Source organism: Cyrtonyx montezumae, unplaced genomic scaffold (genome assembly GCF_038088225.1).
Source record: "Cyrtonyx montezumae isolate F1298 unplaced genomic scaffold, pur_monq_1.0 scaffold_0, whole genome shotgun sequence".
NCBI lineage: Eukaryota > Metazoa > Chordata > Aves > Galliformes > Odontophoridae > Cyrtonyx > Cyrtonyx montezumae.
In genome coordinates this window covers 51,231,594-51,252,570 of record NW_027071824.1, presented here as the reverse complement: position 1 = coordinate 51,252,570, position 20,977 = coordinate 51,231,594, and the positions used below count along the sequence as shown (strand labels likewise).

The 20,977-nt window shown below is 42.3% G+C and overlaps 1 protein-coding gene across 1 annotated transcript; it reads left to right on the top strand.

Moving 5' to 3' along the window:
• The first annotated feature begins 3,384 nt into the window (after positions 1-3,384).
• AMD1 (adenosylmethionine decarboxylase 1) lies at positions 3,385-20,115 on the top strand. The gene is made up of 9 exons (XM_065735098.1): positions 3,385-3,674; positions 12,887-12,973; positions 14,432-14,558; positions 15,030-15,132; positions 15,928-15,970; positions 16,063-16,207; positions 17,187-17,279; positions 17,361-17,516; positions 18,004-20,115. The coding sequence occupies exons 1-9, from the start codon at positions 3,544-3,546 to the stop codon at positions 18,142-18,144; spliced, it is 1,026 nt and encodes a 341-aa protein (XP_065591170.1). The 5' UTR covers positions 3,385-3,543; the 3' UTR covers positions 18,145-20,115.
• Positions 20,116-20,977: the final 862 nt, after the last annotated feature.

Below are 20,977 nucleotides of genomic sequence, written 5' to 3'. Positions count from 1 at the left end.
AAAAGTTCTTCTCACAGTACACTACAGTTTGGTCTTCTCGTGGTCACATACCAGGATTGCAGAGAAATAGCATAACATTAGCTTTTACATAAATATTAACAATGAATGTTTGTAATGAATAGTGACCATGAGTCTTCTCTGCCTGTTGGGTGGAGGGCTGGTAAAGGCAGCTTTATTCCGTACTTCAGTCTTCCCTATTCTTGGCAGTACTTTTCACGTTGGCAGCCCCAGATTACTTTGCTGCCACAGAACCTTGCAGATCATCACAGCAGCCCAAAATAGCTGCCCAAAGTGAGGAAACCTCTGCACAAGGAATAATCCCAAGGGAGAAATTCTAAGAACTCTACAGCCCCTCTGTGCTACTGGCGAAGTGTAAAGAGACTGGGTAAAAAAAGAAAAGCAAACCAGAGTTCATCAGTGTCCTTTCTTTACAATAAAGTATTCATTCTTTCTCTTCTTTCTTTCTGGATTTGATATTTGTTGACATCCAGTTTGCCTAACTCAAGAGTATGTGTGAGATTGCTTCATGTGAACTCTGTGAGTTCTATGTTCAGCTGCTGTCTTAGTGACAGAAATGGAGAGCATCTTCAGTGCCACACATCCTGTTTCAGGCTGTCCCAAATCTGCTCTGGATGCAGAACTCTAAAACAGGAAGGTTGCTGAGCTTACATGGGTTACATGCGTAACAAAAACAAGCTGACAGAGTTACACTAGTTTTGTACTGCCCACAAATTCTTTCAGGAGCAACACACCTGGCCAGTGGCACCAGCAGGTTGCTGCAAAGGAACCAGTTCCTAAATAACTTTTGGTCCTGTGTCTCATGATCACAGCTTCTTCACGGTAATGCTTACAGAGTGCTGGCACAGGCTGCACAGAGAGGTGGTGGAGTCTCCTTCTCTGGAGACATTCCAGACCCACCTGGACACCTACCTGTGCAACCTGGGCTAGGGAGCTGCTGTGGCAGGGGGTTGGACTCCATGATCTCCTTCCAGTCCCTACAATTTTGTGATTCTTCCTCCAGAATCAAATATTCAACTAATGTTATTAAATCATTTTTAAACTGCTGTAGTTAAATCAGTGCAGCTCCTTCGAACAGACATTTTTGAACCTGTTAGTCCTCCAGCTCCTTCTCCATCCTTTATTTCTGGGTAATCTCACTTGTAAACATGAATCCAGCTACCATCTTTCCAGTGATGACTCACAGAACATCTCTAATCCACAACAATCTCCTTCTGTCTTCAGCCTGTCCCTCACACAATGCTTGGTTCATGCCCAGTTGTCAGTCAGGCAAAAGAAAGAGTTTTCATTGCTCATTTCTCTCTCCCACCTGTGTTCTCTGCTTGTTCCAGCAATGCAGCCTCTTGTGAAGAAAGTCCTATGGCCTTCAGCAATCACATAAATCTCTCGAGGTATTTGCACCCATACTCTCTGGCTTCAGTCATTCTGTATTGCCTTGCTACTTTTCTGTAACATCTAAGTATGTCTTTATTTCCAAATTCTTTTGCTGCTTCATTTTCCTTGGTGTTGAGATCATTTTCCTCCTATCAGCTAACTTTGAAACCTATATTTCCACTGCTTCTTAGGTTATTTCCTCACACAGAGAAGCTTCCTAGAAATAAGAAGTAATAGTTTTTGGCTTTTACTAGCATCCTCTCTATGCAGTCTTAAAAACATCCCCATGGATGGCTGGTGTGCCCTTACAGCAGGAACCAACAGCCAAAGCTACAGGACAGGCTCCTCAGATTGGTATCTTGTAGCAGACAAGAATATGAAGCCTGGCTTGAGCAAGTCAGACAGCACTTGCTGAACGGAGCACTGTTGGCTCACAGGAAATGCTGGAGATGATGTGCATGTGGTCTAAGGCATGGGGTGAACCTATACACTACTCAGATGTCAGGACATCAGACACTCCTTCCAAGATGAGAAAAAGAAACATCTGCTTGGAGCAATGTCACACAGATCACTTGTAACCAGAAGCTCCTGAATGAGGGTGACAGAGCACTGGCACAGCTGCACAGAGAGGTGGTGGGGTCTCCTTCTCTGGAGACGTTCCAGACCCGCCTGGACGCCTACCTGTGCAACCTGGGCTAGGGAGCTGCTGTGGCAGGGGGCTGGACTCCACGATCTCTAGAGGTCTCTTCCAGCCCCTACAATTCTATGATTCTGGGAAAACCATGGACTGACATTAACAGAAGATGAGATTTAGAATTCCTGCGGGTGCAGAAGACTGGGGGAATAGTACCAAGAACGAGCAGGGTCTGTGGCTGGTTGGAGCTCACAACCGTGGTTTCTTAAGCGCTATAAACCAATAAAACCTACATAACTACGGAACGTGCAGTTCTCCATTCCCCACCTGTAACTTCTCAAGCGTGCCCAGGCACTAGCTCTTATTTCCGCCAGCACAAGCGTGCATGAAGCCGAGACACCAGCAGGCTTGAGAGACTGATGATGCGCGTAAAAAACGATCGCAATTTAAAACTATTAACTACGCTTAGAATTAAGTCGCTGCCACTGAAACCGATGCAGCCCTGTGCGCAGCCACGCGAGCGCTCGTACCGGCGCAGCGGAGGAGGCAGCAACACGTAGCTGCGAGCCGGGAAGACCACCTTGTCACGGCAGTGACTTCTCGGGGCCGGGTGCTTCCCGCCCGGCTGACTCAGGCTGGGTGAGTCACTCACTCGGGTGAGTGCCACACGCCGGGGCCGCCCCCTGAGCCGCGCGCCTCTCGGCAGCGCCCATCCATCGGCCCCCGCTGCCGGTGGGAGCCCGGAACGGCTTCTGCTACCCCGACTGCGGGGGTTCCCTGGCGCTGCGCAGCGCTATAACGCGAAGCGTATCGTCGCGGTGCGGAAAGCACGCTTTAAAGGACTGCGCGGCCGCACGATTCGTTCCTTGCGGTGCCCAGCACGGACCGCCCGCTGTCCCGCCCAGGGCGGCCGGGCCCGGCCGCGGTACCGGGCGCTGCCTCAGCCCGAGCCCCAGCCCCGCGCTCCCGCTCCTCCAGGCTCGAGCGGGCGGGCTGCAGTGGGTGGGGCGGAGAGCCGGCATAGCCTTTGACGGGCGTTCCCTCCGCCCTATCAGAAGCGAGGGAGGGCGGGCCCGAGCGGCGGGCGGCCAATGGCAGGCGCGCAGCCGCGCGGTGTGCCCCCGCGACCAGGGTGCTATAAAAGCGGCGGAGCGCGTTCAAGCCCCTCGCTTACACAGTATGGCCGGCGACATTAGCTAGCGCTCGCTCACTGCTCTTCTCTGTAACAGGGGAACACGGACTACAAGGAACCGCACCGCCCGCTCGGACTGTAACCCTCTCACATACGCTCACGCCGCGCTCGCCGCCGCGCATTCAGGGTGGCTTAAAAGAAAAAAAATCTTTTTTTTCCTTTTTTTTCCTTCTTTTTCTAAATTAATATTGAAAAATAACAACAAAAAAAAAAAAAGCCACAACCACCCCAGGAGGTGAAGCCCGCCCGGGACGGAGCGGGAGCCGGGGGCGGCGGTGGGATCGCCGTTAATTTCTGCGGTTGTTGGTTGCCGAGTTGTCTCACCATGAAGGAGAACGGTGCACACTTCTTCGAAGGGACCGAGAAGCTGCTGGAGGTGTGGTTCGCCCGGCAGCAGCCCGCGCCGCAGGAGCCGCACCAGAGCAAGGGGTCCGGCGATCTCCGCACCATACCCAGGTCCGGGAGACGGCCGCGGGATGGAGGGAGGGAGGGATGGACGGGCGGGAGGAGGGCAGCGCGCACGCGGCCCGGGCGTGGTGGCGGCGGCGGCGCCGCGGGTAATGGCCGCGCGCGCCCTGAGGGCGGCGGGCCTCGCGCTGCCCGTCCCCGTGTGACAGCGCGGGGCGACGCGCGGCGGTGGGGACGGAGCTCCGGCCGCGCTATGGGATGTCGGTCCCTCGCGGCCGGGCCCTCCGGCGGCCCCGCGCAGCGGGAGGCGGGCGGGGGGGGGACGGCCCCTCCCGCAGAAGTGTGGCCGGAGACACGGCTTACACGTGAGTTTCTTGGCGCTGCTCCCAGGCGCGCTGCCTCGCTCTCTCCTTTTTTTTTTTTTCCCTCTCCCCCATTGACAAGTTCAAGCCAATGAGAACTGGGCGCCGCGCAGGGGTGGGCCCCTGCCTGTCACCCAATGGGTATCTGAAGAATGTGCGCTTCTTTCACTGCCACCCAGCGAGGCAGGAAGAAAGGCCCAGGCCCGCGCGGCTTCGGCTGCACACGTGTTCCCAAGTCGGCCTCGGGGCCGGGGGACAGCCTTTCTCCCGCTGTGCCTGAGCCGGGCTCTCGTTAATGCCGCGTCTGACGGCCGCGGGTCGCCCTGTAGGAACCCCGTCGGGAGAGGCGAGCATCGGGTGGATTTCTCCCCGGAGCGGTACTCTGTAGGCGGGAGCTGCCTGGGTTGACTGCGTTGCCCGTCCCTGTAATAAGAGGTCCAACTGTATAGCTGCTGAATACTGTACTGTGGCACTAGCACCCTGGAAATGTCAGAAAATGGTTGTAGCAAGCCTGAAATGAAAGCAAAATCTGCTTACGTGCCCAACGTGGACCCAGAACCATACACAAGTTTGCATGCAGATGTAATGGATTCACGTAGTTGAAAATGCTGTTTTGTCTTTGGCACTTCGGGCAAATGTGAAGGCTGACTTCTGTTAGGTCATTGTAAGAGTGGTAAACTGAACTCACAGGTTGAGATGGCGCCCGGAGGATCTGGTGTTTGTGGTATATCCAAATCTGCTTGTGCATGTTGCTGTTAGCCAGTGCTCTTTGCTCAGGATGCTCAGAAGAGATCTCGTTGTGATCTGTTGAATGTATGGGGTATGGTAATGAAGGCAGCATCTCCATTCAAAGCTGCATACTCAGCTTGTGCTATTTGTCTTTTCCTTTGTTTGAGCATTTCTCTGCAAATTTCCCATGTTAATAGTAGAGTTAGCTATCTAAAGGTCTGAATTGCTGGTGAGCAGCCTCTCCTAAAATGATGGGCATCCTGTACGTGTGCACGTGTCTGTGTCAGTAGCTCACAGCTACCAGAAGCTTCGTTTCTGCTATGACAGAAGCAGTGCAGTATAGGTTTTGCCTCTGACCTGGTGCTCCAAGGCAGTTTGTTCATGTACCTCTGACATACAAAGCTGTTTAGACCTTTTTTGAATAATATCTCATCACTCCCATGTTAAGTATGTGACTATATCTTTCTTATTACTTAAGAGGTGTAGCAAATATCATAAGGTTTGAACTTGTGCAGCTAATGTCAAGGCAATCCTAGAAGAGTAAATTCTAGCTGAAATTTTTACAGATCTTAAGTGCTATGTAGATGCTCCAGGGTTCCTGCTGTGCTTCACTTCTTTTAAATGTGAAAGCTTCCAAAAGTTTGGTCTTGCATTCTTGTGCTGTTGTTGGAATAAAAAAAATTCTAGTTTAGAGGTGGCATTCTGTGAATGGTTTCCTCATTGACACATTCATCTCTGTTTCATTTGTAATCTGAAGCTTCCATCTACAAACCAGCAAACCTGATTTTTAAGGCTGCTTAATACCACTTAATGGAATGGAAGGCGAGTACTTGGGCAGCTCCTTCACAGTGTTTAGATATGGCCATAAAATTTTAACAGGGTAGATACAAACTGTTAACTATTGAACATGTGGCCTTTAATGCAGTTTCAGAACTGGGAAGGAGCTTTGAAGGTGTTTGTGTTAATTGAGTCTTAATACAGGATGCTGATTGAAGCTGTCCACCTTTCTTTGGTAAGAAAGCATGACGTGTCTGAGATGTGCTGCTAACCTGTGTTTAGGGATAACGATCAATGATGCTGTGTTGTTAGCATGAAACGAAATTTTATTAACAATCTAACTGAGAAATGTTAGAATTGAATTATTTTGACTACAGCTGATAGATGCAAACAAGAAAATTCTGAATGCAGTGTACCCCACTATGCTAATTCCATAAAGGCAATTGAATAAGCTGGCTTGAACAGAGTTTGAAATCAAAGCTGAAACTGTAGAACAATAGCTAAATTAGAATCAAGTTGCAAACCAGTTGAGCTTGCCTTTTGTATTGTACCTGCTTAGTAGTGAAATGCCAGCTATTCATCTACTGAATGACTAAGCTGGTGTTCAAAGCCAAAAATTTCCATGTTGTGTGCTCTTGCTAGGGATCATATATTTTGAAGTCCCTGGATATTACCAATTGTGAAGGAAAAGGTTCAAGAACTGGTTAATGAAGAAGTTATGACATGTTTTTCTCCTTTGGTCAAGGCTGCTTTCTAGAGAACAATCTGTATAGATGTGAAATTTATTGTTCTAATACCTTTACTTAGAGTTCCAGCTAAAAACTAGAAGAAAATGAATTAACGTGGGCTTTAATGTGCTGAGTTGTGGGGGCTTTTTCTTTGCCTGCTGATTGGTACTGCAGAAAAGTCCTGTAGGTGAAATAATGGCAAGCATCTGGAGATGTCTGCCCAGCTCATACCAAAAAGTAGAGTGAAGTTAACGTTTTTGTGGCTTTAGTCATTTGCATTAACTTGGTGCATGCTCTCACTGTGCTATGTAAAGCATGTTTGTTAAAAATAGTCTTTAAGTATAAAAATGAGGCTTTGCTGAAAACATGATGACCATGCTGTGAGTGGAATTCTGTGGTGACTGAGTAGTCTTTTCACTGTCCCCACAGCAAAGAAATGAGCTTATGCCTTCAGATGAGAGTGCAGCTGAGTGCTTCCCATCTCAGGGCCTCCTGTGATCTTGAATGTGTGCGAGTTTGAAGCTGTAGGCTAAGTGTTCTAGTGTTTGGAGTCCATCTCTCAAGCGTTCAAAATTGAAATGATACTTATTTATAAAGCTTGCATTTAGTAATCTGTATATATGTGGATGCAAAATAAGAAACTAGAGAGAGCAGTGCAGTAATGAGCAATATAGCGTGACACCGATACCATGAAATTCTCAGCCCGTGCCAAATGAGAACTGCTAAGCAACAGTGAAGGCAAGCATTTGATACAAGTCCTGTAAATACTTGCTTTGTACTACACCCTGTAGCCTGAGACAACTCCCACAGTCCTGCAGAGCACGGTAGTGTTACAGCAGTGTGTTCCTTCACACTGCTGGGCTGTGAGCCTCTCCTGCTCTTACTCCTGGGAGGCTCTGAACAGAAGCGTAGCAGTGCTGCATGTGGCACCTGACATGGGCAGGAGGGGGAGGGTCCTACAAGGAGGCAGGGTTCTGTCTCTGCTCTTTGAGCTTATTTCGTGTAGACATAGAAGATAATGTGGAGAATTTTATTTAAGAATTCAGTCTTCCCTTATTGCAGACAAGTTCAAAACGGCAGATAAAATGTTTGCTTGTTAACAGTTAAAAAAATAGCTTCACACAAAGGAAACAAGCCAAGCCCTTTTATGCTCACTGCTACTGTGATGCTGCTTGCAGAAAGTTCAGACCTCTGTTGAAGGCCGTTTGATATTTTCCTACCTTACTGCTGAAACTTCAGTACTTGGTTAGTTACTTCCTGTCATAAACCACTTCATAAACCTCTTCAAACTTGTGGATACTGGTATATTCTTAAAATGGCTTTCCTAATGGCTGTTTATTCAGCCAGGAGAACAAGAAGGCTTGATGCTTATGGCTGACAGCTGCTGTCTTACAGCATGTCCCTTTTGGAGAAGGTTAGGCTCAAATTTGCCTTAATTATTGCATGCAAGACTTTTGCCTTAATTATTGCATGCAAGACTTCTGCTGAAGGCTTAATGTGCCTATTGGGGCTTATGCTTCCTGAAACATCTTGGGTGTCGAGTATGTGTTATCCTTTGATGTAACAGACACAGGAATGCCCTTCAAATATCTCTGGAGGTGAAGTATGGAGTCAGCATTCCCTTTATACCTTGTATAGCAACAATAATAAAGGACCTGTAACAGTAGCAATGGACTGCTTTAAAACAGTGTAGCTGGCCTCTTCTGTGCTGTTACTAAAATATATTGGTGTCCTTTGCCAGTTATCTTTAGTAGTTGGCTCTGGATCTTCTAGGTAAAAATATGTGGTGGAATTGCTTGTGATGTGGGTATGACTTCCCATTCAGGTGCTTGTATTTCCCTTAGATTATGTGCATGTCCTTGAAAAAGTTTTAGGCTTCAGATAAGGGGGAGGTATGGAGTTTTTCTGTATATCTATTTTCAAAGCCATGTGGAGGGTGTGTGGGTTTTGTGTGCTCCACAGATACTGCAGAAGTAAGATTATCATGTTGCAAGTGCCTTGTGTATACATGATTCAAGGAAATCTATATTCAACAGTAATCTATAAACTGAATTATAATTTTAATTGACAAATGCATGTGAATTATTTCCTTTCTGTGGGGAACAAACACAAAATGAGAGATGCTTTCAGAAGCTCGTGGCTGGAATAGTTGGCATTTACTGCTTCGACCTGTTTCAGAACAATTTTAACTTATGTTGCAGCTCAGACACTGCTCTTCAGTCAGCTTCTGTGCTCCTTGTCAATAGCTAGCTGTGTGTAGGTGGTTTAGACTGGGCATTACATTTACTCGTGGCCCAGATCAGGGTACTAATGGTACTGCCTGCTGAACTGTAGCCTCTCAATGAGGTAAATATTTAGGAGGTAACAGCTCGAGAGAATAGAGGGTATTACTCTGTAGTTCAATGCTTGATTTTAAACAAAGTCTTAACAGTCAAGTACAAGGTAAAATTGGTTATGACTTTGGTTGCTACAGGCTTGTCAGTTGTCTTGTTTTAATAAACAGCCATGCAAGAGTATATACACACAGCTGAAGCTGTCTTCAGAAGTTGTGTATACCTTTTCCTAAGAGTTCCTGCCCTACTGCAGAACAACTTTCCCAGTGCTACCTGGGCTCTGTGAGGAAGATGTGGGAAGGGTGCATGCTTGTGGAGGCTGCTGACTGTTTACAGGGAGAAGTTCTTCACAGAGTTCTAGATCTCCTAAATCACTGTTAACTCCTTTCCTAGTTGGTCTGAAACAGTCTGCTGTTAGGGTAGGGTGCTAAGCTTTGCAATGCTGATGTAGGAGTAGATTGCTAAAATATATTCATTTTTCTTTTTGATATGTTCTGATAGTCAAGTAAAGAACAAGCAGCTTTCCATCATTTAAGCACGGATGGTTGTTTACACTTGAGTATATATATTCACTTCATTTGGTATTCTCTGGGCATGTGCAGCCATTTAAGGTGCACATTGCTTGCCTACTGGAGAAGCTTTTGACCTTCAGTGGGTGTCTGCTATCTGATATTTAAGGAACAGGATTTTATCACTTTGGGATGGGCAGTACTAACTTTACATAACAATGAGTCATTGGTCTCAGATGATTTTGTTCACTTTGGAGTTCCAGTGGATGCAGGCCTGCTACAGAAATCACTTGGCTACCAATAATACTCAAGTGTTGTCTTCTAAGATGCTTAGCTTCATTATAGGGAGGTCGGCTCCAAAGTGTCTGGGGTTGCCTTGACAACTGTGTATGAGAAATGTAGGAAATGGTAATGCAATCCTCATTTCCCCTTGAAAGAGGACTTTGGAGGAGCAGAAGCCTGTGATGGCATTTCATTGAAAATTAGTTGTGGGTTCTTTTTCAGCTGGAGGTTTTGCTTCACAGTTAAGTTAGTTAATTATGAAATAGGATGTAATGTTCAAGTCTTACACAGTTACTTTAAGGTTTTTTGTTTGACACAATAAAATGACAATAACTGTAGTACATGTACTGAATCTTGGAAGGCTCTCTCTTAATTTGTGCTTCCATGGTAAGTGTATGGGGAAGATGTCATCTCTAATCTGTAGAGTTATTCAAGAGTTTTCAGCTAAGAAGGAGAGTTAGACTTAGTAAACCTTAACTACGTGGTACAAAGCAATCCCAAATGTTTTCGAGCTCTGCTTGAAACAGTGAAAACTGTCAAATAAGAAAGTCATCTTGTTTAAGTAGATTATATAGAGATCAAATCCAGCATGTTAGTGGGGTGGCCTTTCTGAAGTTGCTTCCTGTGCTTAGCTTTAAAATGCATATAGATAAAGTAAATATCTCCATAAAACTACATAATGTGGCCAAATCTCATCCTGTCTGCTGCAGCTCTTTGTTAGTTTTATGTATGTTTCCAGATCAAGGTTGATATCTTGTGTATTTCTCAGTTGTTTTTTTTCTTTTACAATGCTACCTTAATCACAACAAATAAACTCTCCACTGATTCTAGTAGTAGGTGAATGCACAAAAATCTTAGCATATGGTTAGCTGTGGCTTCTGTAGCTGGAGTATGAAGAGCTGAGCAAAGCTTTAATAGATTTTAAGTAAGATGTTGTGCTACTGCAGTTTATACTGCAGTACCAAAATGATGAACTTGCATAGAGACTTCCTTTTCATGATTTGCTTTGGATTTAACATGCAACACTGTATTGGTGCTGCATTGATCACTCGTTGTTGTGCTCCTGAACATTGTTGCATCTTCCTCTGCTGATATGACTTAAATGAGCAATTTTTTGAAATGGCCATTGCTGCAGGACAGTGTTATTTAGAAAATTCTTACTTGCATGCATAATGCTGAGATTTTGACCAGCTAAGAAGTCCGAGTTATGCTTTGGCAATGTCTGAGATAGTTACAGGTCCATTAATGCTCAGACAAGTACAAAATCTTATCTGCGGTAGTGTATAAGTAGAATTACTGCAGCATCAGGCAAATGTAAGAGATCTATGCCTCAGCTTTCACAAATGCTGTGTTAAATATCTGAGTTTTGTTTCATCAGTGGGAGTGCTGCTGGGATGATTTGGAGTTATTCCACAATAGTAAATACAATTAACACATCACCTACTGCAGTGTACAAGAAGATGTAAGATGTTACAGGAAGGATACTAAAGCTAAAAAATGTATGCAGGCATCCTGTAGGTTCAAGATGAATAAATCCTGAAGTCCTCAACAAAATAGCCTGGTTGTCCAGGGCCATATTAAAAAAAGTTTGACATCAATGGTTTCACTCTTTGCATTTGCCCACTTACTCAAGGAGAAGAGACTGGTTGCATTTTCATACATACTTGGCTATCAGAAACACATCCCATAGTATGGCATAGAGTTTAACATGCCTCTGCATTCAGAACGTGCTGCAGCTTGATCTGCAGATTTGAGCAGCCTGTGCTGTCATGTCTCTGATTGCTGAACAGTATTTCATCAAGGTTTACTAACTGGAATGGTAGGGAAAAATTCACTTTGACTATCTGGATCGTTAAAAATTGCATTTCATGAAGTTGATCAGATGTGCACATAATCATGAGGAATTTCAAGATGAAGAGGATTTGTTTGAAGTCACTTCTCATAGCTTCACTCTCACCTAAAAGGAAGATACAGAATCTGTAAGCTAAGCATTTCCTGTTTGGCTTGTGTCTAAATACACTCTTAGCACAGTGCAGACTGTAAAAGGGGAAAAAATCCTCAGGTAGCAAAGGTGCAGAATATTCAGTTTAGAAGGCATCCTCAAGTGAGAGAGAAATGAGAGGCATTTGTTTGCTGGGGTGCTTAGGAAGCAGAGCATCTGGGCTACAGCTGGGAGATGGAAGAACCTAAAACTCAGCTTCATGTTGAAGTTTTGCTTCAGCAAATTGACTGCACCGTTTTTTTTTTTGTTTGTTTGTTTTAAAGGGGAAAGATTAGGAGCTGCTGGAGCAACCCTGCTGCTAGAATTAACAGTGGGTGCTTTGTCCTGAGGTACAGCTATCAAGCATTTGCAGTGCCAAAGGGAAAGATGCTCTGCCCGAGGATTAAGCTGGCAGTTACAGGAACAGCTGAGCTCATCTAAGAGTGTGTGTGGTGATTGGAAAAAATGCATTGCTTCCTTCAGCCTTCCAGCTGTGAAGTTATCCATCCTTTACTAGCTGGTAAAAGGGTCTGAATTCTCATAGTTGTTTCAGCTCAATAACCTGGTGGGTAGCTTACTTACGTGTTAGGTTAGTAAATTCTTTGGCTAGTAACAGGACTGAGCAGGAGCCAGCACAAACCCACAGTTGGGATATGCTATGGGAAGGGAGAGATGCAAGAAATGGGAAGCTGACAGTCTTGTAGCTTTGCAACTTTGTGAAGTTGTATCTGTTTGATAGCAAATTTTACTGCTGTATTGAATTCTACTAATAGACATGAGATTGAAGTGACAGCCAGGGTAGTCGAGGTTGGCTTTTTTTTTTTGCAAGTCTGTAACTTCTCATGAGTGCTTGGAAGCTTTTGTTTGCTTCATTTGTGCCTTTTAATTTTCAGCTTGTTAGTAGAATTTCTCTCAGAATGAATAATGGCAGTCTAGATTTGAAATGCTAAATATATACCACTATATATAGTGAAATCTAGCAGATGTTGAATCTACATTTATTTTCTAGAAGTAGAAGGAATTCTGATATCCAAATTGATCAAAGAGGAATTCAGGTCATTAAGACGTATTAGTTCTTAGGGGGTGATTTTCATTTAAATTATGAACTTGATTCCAAGTTGAACAAATGTAACCTCATAATGATAACATGCTGTTGTATTACTCTGATGCCTACCAGCGGCTCCTGTAATTGAAAGTATGTGGGGATTAACTTAAAGCACACATTGTTATGGTAGTGAATTTTCTCCTTTTCCTACATGGAGGTAATGTTTGTCCTGACTTGCCTTATTAGAAGCTTGGCACTGTTGTTTGACAGTTGCACTCATGCAGCAGATTGTGCTATTGGTTCCTGTGGAAAACTCAAATATTTCACCACTGAAAGCGAAGAACTGAATAGCACTTCTGTTGTGGTACACAGTTCCTACATAAAGAGTAGCTGGATCTGAGAGCTTGAAAGTTGACAATGATAGTTACAACCTTTTTTGTTACAGTATTTGTTTCTAGTGTTCCAGAAAGCTTCATTTTAACTTGCTTTTGACTCTGCTGTAATTTCCTTTCAGGATTGAGTGGGACAAACTTCTGGAGAATGTGCATTGTTTGATCATAAGTGTGACAAAAACTGACAAGCAGGAAGCTTATGTACTCAGGTAAGCCTATTACAGCTGCTTCTTAGAGAGCCAAGTAGGTAAAAATGTTAAAGCTGTTGTATGGGAAATGTTTGGCTGATAATCCAATCTTTGGTTAAGATCCTGTCATTAACAGCTACAACTTGCAAGAGCCTGCTAATCGTAGTACTGTCATGCTTCTGGGGTCAGCAGCAGGAATGTTTTCATAATTATTAGTGTTTGTAGTTGCTGTGGCATTTGATTGTATTTTTTTTGTCCTGGGATAAATAAACCTCCTCCAATTACTAACTTATTCAAATTTTAGGAATACTTCAGCAGAAAAGTGCATATAAGTGTTAGTTTTAGATCAGCAAAAACTGTCAACAAATTGACTTTAAAGCCAGAAAATGCATTACAATAAAGGATACTTGTAAAAATGTGTTTCCTGAAATCTTGGCATTTTGGTCTTGCACAGCAGTTGGTCTTCTGCCATATGTTTTTCATCTTGGAAATATTTCCATGCTTTTTTCTATATGAACTTTATAGACACATTGACGTTCTCTGCTTTACTTCAGATTATAAAACCTGAAGCTTTTGTATTCTGAAAGGCTTCCTGGAAGGGAAGGTTGTCTTAAGAACAAACTAGTCAAAAACTATGCTGAGGTCTTCTTTCTAAATGCTCCATATTTAAGAATCTGGAGAGAAAAAAACAACAACAATATTATGGGGTAAAATATAACCTTTACTTTGTGTGCTTAAACAGCATTCCATGCTAAGGTAAAGCTGTTTAATCTAGACTTGTCCTATTGTTCAGTTATTTGATGAGGAAGTACTTGCTATGCACTTCAAGTATTCCAGATGTAGCATCAATGCTAATCTCCAATTCAGTGGGCTTGTAGTTCTGTATCTGGCTTAAAGAAGTCAACAGTATGAGAAATTTATCTTCTGCCTAAGATATATTGCAGAGCTGTGGTTATACTCTGTGATTTCCTCTTTCTGTGGACAGGTGCTTGTTTATTACTTTCTAGAGTCAGATTTCTTAGAAGATGCAGCCAGGGATAATATTAATTTCTGTGAGGATTTTGCTTTCTCTGGGCTGACTTTCTTCATAGTTTTATTTCAGCTGAGATCAGATTTTTAAAGTTTGGCTCCATTCTGGAACTGGATTAAGAAACTGCTTGTCTGTCGTGTACCCATTCCTCAGCAGACTTCTTGAGTTTCTCGAGACTGAGGACATGTAATGCATGTAGCTCTTTTCCTGCAGGGCAGTAGCTGTGTAATACCATGCAGCTAGAGCAGGTAATTGTTCTAGGAAATCATAGCAGTTCTGATATGCTTGCTAAAGTCTATTGATCTGATCAATTTGCCAAACACGTTTATGTATTGTATATTGAATGTTTGTTTGCAGTAGTACATGTGGTTGGGATAAGAACCAAGATGTAACCCTTTTCTCCTGGTTTGTTTTAAGTGCTTAATGTATTTTTCTCATCACTTCTGTAGTGAGAGTAGCATGTTTGTCTCCAAGAGACGTTTCATTTTGAAGACGTGTGGTACCACCCTCTTACTGCAAGCACTGGTTCCCCTGTTGGAGCTTGCTAGGGAGTACAGTGGGTTTGACTCAATTCAGGTAAGTTGCTAAAAATGCCATCTCCCTTAAAATAGGCAACAAGCCTTTTATTAATACTTCAAATTCGTTTATTTTTATTTTATTTCTAATATTTCTTATTTGTTTGCTTCTTAGAATAGGTTATGTGACTGTTTGCTCTGCTATGGAATTTAGCCTTCTATTTGCCTCCTAAAGATTGCTACCTTATAAATGCTACTGTGCTGAGTTAAGGTTATCTAAAGGTGAAAAACTTCCATGTCTATGGTGTTATTGCTGAAATAACTGATTTTATTTTTTGTGGAAAACCAATTCAGAAATAAGCTCTCTTCTGTAGCTTACTAATCAAGCTAAGAATAAATGTACAGCTAGCAGCATTTTTGACATGGAAAAGTCATGTCCTGAGAAAGCTTATATTAAGCTTTCTAAATTGCTTCTAGGTTTTTGGGTTGTAGTCAGTTATTTGGTATCTAACATACTTTTTTTTTTTTTCAGAGCTTCTTTTATTCACGTAAGAATTTCATGAAGCCTTCCCACCAGGAGTACCCACATAGGAATTTCCAGGAAGAAGTGGAGTTTCTTAATGAAATTTTCCCAAGTAAGCACGTGAAAGTACAGTGAAGTTGTACAGCTTATGTAAAGAGTTGATATGAACTAAGAAGCGACAAGTGGTGTGATAACACATAGACTTGTGATGCCATTCTTTTAGCAGACCTTGCAATTTTGCAGTTCACACAAGCTTCAACAGCATAAAAATAAAAACTTTTTTCCTGATACTTACCAAGACCAAATTTGAAATCATCTGAGCTTGACAAATAGCACCTTCTCTCAACTGCAGTGATATTTGGCAGAGTAAATGACTACAAGACCCAGCTCTCATGGACTCCAAAAGCCTCGCTGTGAAGCTAGAGTAGAAATGTGACAACCAGTACAGTGAAGAAAAATGTAAGCTGTTCAGAAGAGTCACTGTACTGCACTAAAGATTTAATTTGAGCATTTTATTTAATAAAGACTAAAGCCTGGATCTTTGATTTTTAACCACTGGCAGAAGGGTTTTTTTTGAGATAACATGGAAGCTGTAGTACTCTTTAGCAAGTAGAAACACAGATAACTGTGCACATACAGGTATGCAAGACAAAAATATATATATATATAATGTGAACTGCCTGCAAGTGAGCTCCAAACTGGGGTGCTCACACCATCCAAAGGAAGCTATTTTTCTGGCTATTGGCTTAATGCTTCTGAAGTTGAATGCCTACTTATTTGATACAGATGCTAGCTGTATCAGCGACTTAGTGTCTCTCACAAAAAACTATCCTTAAATATGAAGTGAGGCCAATCTTATGTAAGCTATCCACTGTGATGTTAACTGGAGACTTTTTGTCTTGACTAGATGGAGCAGCTTATTGCATGGGACGTATGAATTCTGATTGCTGGTACGTATTACAGGGCTTTGAAATCTTTGGGACTTACAGCTGAACTTGGGGCTGATAATACTTATTACATAAGTGCTTTGTATCATACATAGGTACCTGTACACCCTGGATTTCCCAGAGAGTCGGATATCCAATCAGCCTGATCAGACACTGGAAATTCTGATGAGTGAGCTTGACCCAGTAGTTATGGACCAGTTCTACATGAAAGATGGTGTTACTGCAAATGATGTCACTCGTGTATGTCTGCATGAAAGCTAAATACTTTGAGGGTGGTGGAAATTTAGCAATGCTTTTCTTGTATTTTTAATCTCTATTTTGTGTTGGGAAAGGTCTTAAATCAGATTAACATTTTGGGGCTTTGGTGTGGTGGTCAAATGGGTTTAACTCTGTAACTTCTGTCCTCACTTTAATATGTGGAAAAGAGCAATCTGCTGTGCTTTAGAATCTTTCTGGAAGTTTCCTTCTCTGGAGGATGGAGAAATAGGCATAGAGGTACAATTGCATAGAATGGAGGTGACAAGAAATAAGACTTAAACTGAAGCTAATGAGTATCAAAGGAATCTAGCTAATAAAATGAAGAATAAATCACAAAGCCATTTAGGTGGTTTAGAGTATAGTTAGTAGTGTGGGGGACAGGTTAAGGTCCAAGTGGAACCTGATGGTTCCTCCTTTGGTTTGAGGTTTGCCTCCTTCCTTTTCTTTTCCCAAATGAGTAACTCCTGTCATGTGAACAGATTTCACTGATAAAATACACTGACTTCATCTAGCTTTCTGCTCTTGTGTTTTGATTCTCACTACTGTATTTACTACAGAAATGTGGCTGTGGCTCAAGTACTGTGTAGGGGGAATCCTTTGGATTCTGCTTTATTCATGGAGTAGAAGGAAGTACATTCACACTCCAGAGTAAATATGTCCACAAACTGAAGACTGTTTACTGGTTGACTAGGAGCTCCATTTTCTTTTAGTTGCAGATGCGCTCTAAGTTGCTCCCTCCTGCTGCTATGCAGTTTGGTTCTGTAAGTGTCATAATATGCATGCAGCTCAGCACTCATCAGATTAAATGACAAGATGCAAAGCAAGTTTATCTGCAGTGGTACATAGTATCAAACTGATCTGTCATTGGAAGAATTCTGGTGTCCTGCTCCTAATTTGATATTCATTCTGAGTGAAACATGCACAAGCTTATGGAGATGTGTAATTTCAACTTCTCTTTCAGATGAGTGGAATTCGTGACCTGATACCAGGTTCTGTTATTGATGCTACAATGTTCAATCCTTGTGGGTATTCAATGAATGGGATGAAATCAGATGTAAGTTTCTCACTTATCACAAAATAAGTAAAACTGAAAATTTATATTAAGATATAATAACTTTTTCTTCCTTTTTTTCAGGGAACTTACTGGACTATTCACATCACTCCAGAACCAGAATTCTCTTACGTTAGTTTTGAAACAAACATAAGCCAGACTTCTTATGATGACCTGATTAGAAAAGTTGTAGAGGTTTTCAAGCCAGGAAAATTTGTGACAACCCTCTTCGTTAATCAGGTGAGTCCATGCAGTAGCTCGTCAGCTCGTGAAACACGTACAGACAGAAAAGTCAATGCTGGAGGTGATTTAAATGGATCCAGTTTGCCTCTACGTTTGGATGGTAGCTTATTTGGAAAGCTGAACCACTTTTCAGTATTGCTTTGGCATACACTAAATTTGATCTCCTGAAAACTTACATTTTAAGACAAGGCAGTTAAAATTTAGTGTTCTGGTGACTTCATGTGAAGCTCTGTGTAGGCATAACTTGCATTTTTGTGAATTTGGCTATAGCTGTCAGTTGTAGAAGTGCTGATGCTGCCAGCAAATTATTCATGAACGAGCAGTACCCTGTGTGAGAAGAATGGTTGCTTGGGATTGGAACTTTGAGCAGCTGTCATACAAGAGTTTAAAGCATGTTAGATGCGACAAGAACTGCTAAAAATGTGTTGTGCCACTCTGCCTCTTCATGCTAAGTTTAAACTGAACTTCACTTTTTGTTTTCCAGAGCTCTAAATGTCGCACAGTGTTTTCTTCTGCTCAGAAGATTGAAGGGTTTAAACGCCTCGATCACCAGATTGCTCAGTTCAGTGATTACAATTTTGTTTTTACCAGTTTTACGAAGAATCGCCAGCAACAGCACAGTTGATTAAGAATGAAGAAAAAGCGCAAAAAGAGATCCCATAGAGAAGGTGGTGGTTGCTTTCTAGTTAATGATTCAGGGGGCCACGCTTTCCACTCCCACCACCTTGTAGCTGTGGAAAGCCCTAGGTGTAATCATAGTATAACCATTTTGAATTGTATGCATTATTATATCAAGGAGTTAGATATCTTGCATGAATGCTCTCTTCTGTGTTTAGGTACTCTATGCCACTCTTGCTGTGAAATTGAAGTGCATGTAGAAAAATCTTACTGTATGAAACTTAACAACACTTGTAAAAATGATTCAGGTAGAATTACACACAGTATAGTTTTTCTCCAGGTATCGCCAAAAATTTCCCACAGACAAGGCTTTCGTCCTCATTAGGCTTCAGCCTCAACCTACTCACTGGGACAGTTCTTTGTTAAATTGTCATTGATTTTTCATCTATGTTGTGACTTCAGTCTAAAATGATTTTTGACGAACTTGTGTGATTTCTAATGAAACTGATTCCTAAGTAACACTTCTGCGTTTGGAGAAAGTTCTTAAAAACAGTTACAAGTTTTTTTGCTACTACAGGTGGTGGCTGACTTCTTTTTACATCAGTTTATAGGTGTCTGTTCAGCTATACTGTAGCACTGGGCTAACGCACTGGTCTTTCACCTCTTGACATTTGGGTACAGGTACTAATGCAGGTTGAACTTGGTCTTAGCTTAATGCTGGTATTTATGTCTGCATTCCCGAGCTGTTACATTGCTTCACAGTGACAGAGTTTGGAAAAGGTCAGACTTGATGGGGGAGAGCTGAGTCGAGATCCAGGTGCTTTGGCATAGTTGTGTGACAGCTTTGCAAAGCCCAAGTTCGTATTGGCACCAGACATCTTCTTTCCTAATCACCGTTTATGACGAAGAAGTGCTGGTGCTCTTGAGCACTGGCAGTAGGCCTAGCAAAGGAGTGGGATTTGCCAGGCTGGTGTGTGTTGATTGGTTTGGGTTATTCTCAGTAAAACTTCTGAGCTACTACTTCTAACTGTAAAGAGTGCTTCTACACTGGTCCAGTGTCACTTCATTTTGTTGTTCCAAAAGCAAAGCTAGTGCCTCTGTCTTGTGACAGTCCTGTGACATTGTTGTGCACGTGACTTCCATTGTATTTGAGTGTTGTGACTTCATCTGTTTTTTTCCTCCTAATTTCTATGGTGGTTCCTCTTACTGTGACTTGAGGGCATTCAGTGAAGGCATAGAACAAGAACTGTCTGGCACACCTGGACAGAAGTGAAGTGGAACACTATTCATAGAATGTGAATAAGTGTGTAATTCAAAGTCACATTAATGGGTATTGACTAAAATGCAGACTTGAAAAAGCTGGCAGACTTTCAGCTATGTTTGCAAATACTAGGATCTGAACAGCTGTGAGACCAGCACATAAATTAAGAAATTGAGTTTTTCTTTCCTCTTGTCCTTGCAATGTTTTGACTTTCTGGTTTGACGCAATGGTTTTTTTGTTCCTTATTTATAAGTGAGGCACTCTTTTAGTGCTTCTAAACTGAAGTCTGCTTGGTTAGAAATCAAGTGGTTGGAACACTCTGAATATTTTATTTTGAGCATATTGTTGATGTTCTTTACCGATGTTATCAAGTACATGCTGTAAATGGCACTAATGCTTCTTGGTGTTAATACTGAGGACCAATATTTCAGTGGTTTTTGTTCTTTAATGTTGTCCCAACTGATCTGACATCTGGCTTGAGGTCCTTCAAGTAGACTGAAGATCCCTTTCAAGTAATACCAAAATACTCATTTTATAAATAGAAGCATAAGCCTCGGCTACAAAAATGAAAGCTGTTGAATGGATTATTGAACTATCTGGGGTGATCAGGATGGGGGGGAAGTATGGTGTTCATAATTTCTGTGGTGTTAGACTTTGATCATTTAAAAATATCTGTACCACAACTTAATGCTTCAATAAAAGTTTGCTTAAATTGTTTGTAGTGATGATCCAGCAGTTCTGCCCCATGTGCTCGCATGCTTTTTGGTACCAGTTGGTTTACTTTTGAAATAGATTTGTATTCCTTATCCTGAATTACTTGACTGAACTCACTTTGCCTCTGGAGGCGGGATGCCTTTCAGCTGTTCATCTTGGTAGCTTAAAATGAGGTAGCATATCCAAGGAAGCCAGATGAAAGTGTTAAGCTGCTCTCGAGGCTGAAAATGCCTACGTGAAGAGAAAGATTTGAGATCTGTCATTATCAAATCTGTATTTTTTTTCCTTGGCATTAAATATTTAAAATATTGCTCTGAATTAAGCCAACTTTTTCTTCTGCTTGTTTTATATAACAAACCTTGGCATGTATTTATTGTGCTTAAGCTTAGACTGACTTTGAGAGTTCAAGGTGAAGCTTTTCTCTGAAGATGAAGTAGGCACATACTAATCCGGATAGCAAACTAGATGGGGAAACTGGTGGTTACCAGTCTTACTGCTAAGCAGATTCCGTGTGGGCAGTTCTTTGGAAATAGCAGCTTCATGTTTACCTTACAGAATTCTAGCAATGCTGATATCCGTAACAGTCACCTTGGTGGAGGATACCTGTGTTAGTAGTGATGGCCTGAGAACCTTTGAATTGTTTGTCTGAATATGGAGTTTGTATGTCACTCAGAACCTGTTCTGTCATGCCAGGTTTCTTCAATTGTCCTTTGAATATGGAATGGTACACTCAAAAATAACTTGAAGTTATAAAATGCATAACTGAGCCTCTTGAATTAAAAGAATAAAATTGAGGCTACAGCTTTGAGATTGTCTAATTTAGAGTAGTCAGCTGTGACAAATTAGCAGTAACTTCCCTCTGAAG